Source organism: Gavialis gangeticus, unplaced genomic scaffold, assembly GCF_001723915.1.
Source record: "Gavialis gangeticus isolate Ggan-Ray unplaced genomic scaffold, GavGan_comp1, whole genome shotgun sequence".
Lineage (NCBI taxonomy): Eukaryota > Metazoa > Chordata > Crocodylia > Gavialidae > Gavialis > Gavialis gangeticus.
Genome location: NW_017729032.1, coordinates 66595369 through 66596603, shown reverse-complemented (window position 1 = coordinate 66596603; position 1235 = coordinate 66595369). Strand labels below are relative to the sequence as shown.

At 41.4% G+C, this 1235-nt stretch overlaps 1 protein-coding gene across 3 annotated transcripts in view; it reads right to left on the bottom strand.

The window, feature by feature from the left end:
• Nucleotides 1–340: 340 nt before the first annotated feature.
• The window catches only part of ESD (esterase D), a 53141-nt gene continuing 52246 nt past the window's right edge, over nucleotides 341–1235 (bottom strand). For all 3 annotated transcript variants that reach the window (XM_019525245.1, XM_019525244.1, XM_019525246.1), the window contains exon 9: nucleotides 341–592. In XM_019525245.1, coding sequence (XP_019380790.1) covers nucleotides 512–592 — 81 coding nt within the window. In that variant the 3' untranslated portion in view covers nucleotides 341–511. The remainder of the gene's footprint in view (nucleotides 593–1235) is intronic.

The following is a 1235-nucleotide window of genomic DNA, read 5'->3' as shown; positions in this document are numbered from 1 at the left end:
GAACACCACTTTGACCTTCACATCATTTCAGTAGATAAAGAGAAAGCCCCTTCAGGTTAGCCTCACAGCCAATCAACTTGTTTAAGAAAAGAGATTCTTAAAGCTTTATAGTAAAAGTTGTCAAGCCATTTTGCACCATGCTGAATTAATAACAAATTGAAAGCCAGTGCATAATTTGCTACAGTAAATTCTTCTTACTCATATGCCCATCCCAGCTCTATTTAACCCTATCTTGAAGTGATGGATGTATACATAGTCTAAAAACACAAATGCTAATTTCCATTTTGACAAAAAGCTTCAGAATGCTTTTTTCCACCAGAGAAAGACTTTTCAAAGCAGATAAGCATTCAAAATATTTATTCTGAAGTTCACAGGCAGAATGTTTATTCTTTGTATAAGTCATGAGGGCTCCATTTTTATAGACACTAATTCAGTGAGCAATTTTTGCTTTGTTCAGTTTTGTGGATAACATTGACTTCTATTGGACGGAAGAAATTCCCATCTGAAGGAGTCAAGCATTAAGATACTTTGCATGGTGTCTGATGTGATCATTAACAAACGTAGCAATGAAAAAGTAGCTGTGATCGTAGCCCTGAAAGAGAGCAGAAACTAAATCAGCAATCCAAGATATTTAATGAGGAAGCATTGTAACTATAATCCTTTTTCACACATTTCTAACAGACTGGGAAGTCTACATAAGAAGACTGGATTATAGACCAAATATATATTTAAGCTAGAACTGGATTTTCACTTCATAGATAACTAAGTTAATGCAGTCTCATGGTTAGAGCACTGGGTGAAGTCAAAAGCCCATCTCCTCAATTCCTCCTGTGAGACTTTGGGTGAATCATGTAACTTGGTGTCCCTTTCTACCTGTCCTTTCTCTCAGTGTGTGAATATCCAGTGAATGTGCACTCTGTGGACCAGCTGCTGTCCCTCTCATTTAGATGCACTGGGCGTGTCCACACATGCAAGCACGTGCACTCGCAGCAGCTCAAATAGAAGTGGTACAGATTTGAGCCGGAGCTTTTTGCCTCAGTGCACGTGCTCAGACATGCACTTTGTTGTGGAGCAAATAGGTGCCACTTGGGTCAAAATAACCCTGCCTGGCTCCTCCCAGATCTGCAGGTAGACCCCGGGGCCAGCACCTGTCCTGGCAAGTAGCTCAGGGCTACTAGCTCTCAGGAGCTTCTGAGGCCCAGCCAGTTGGTACCTGGGGACACTACCCCTTGTTG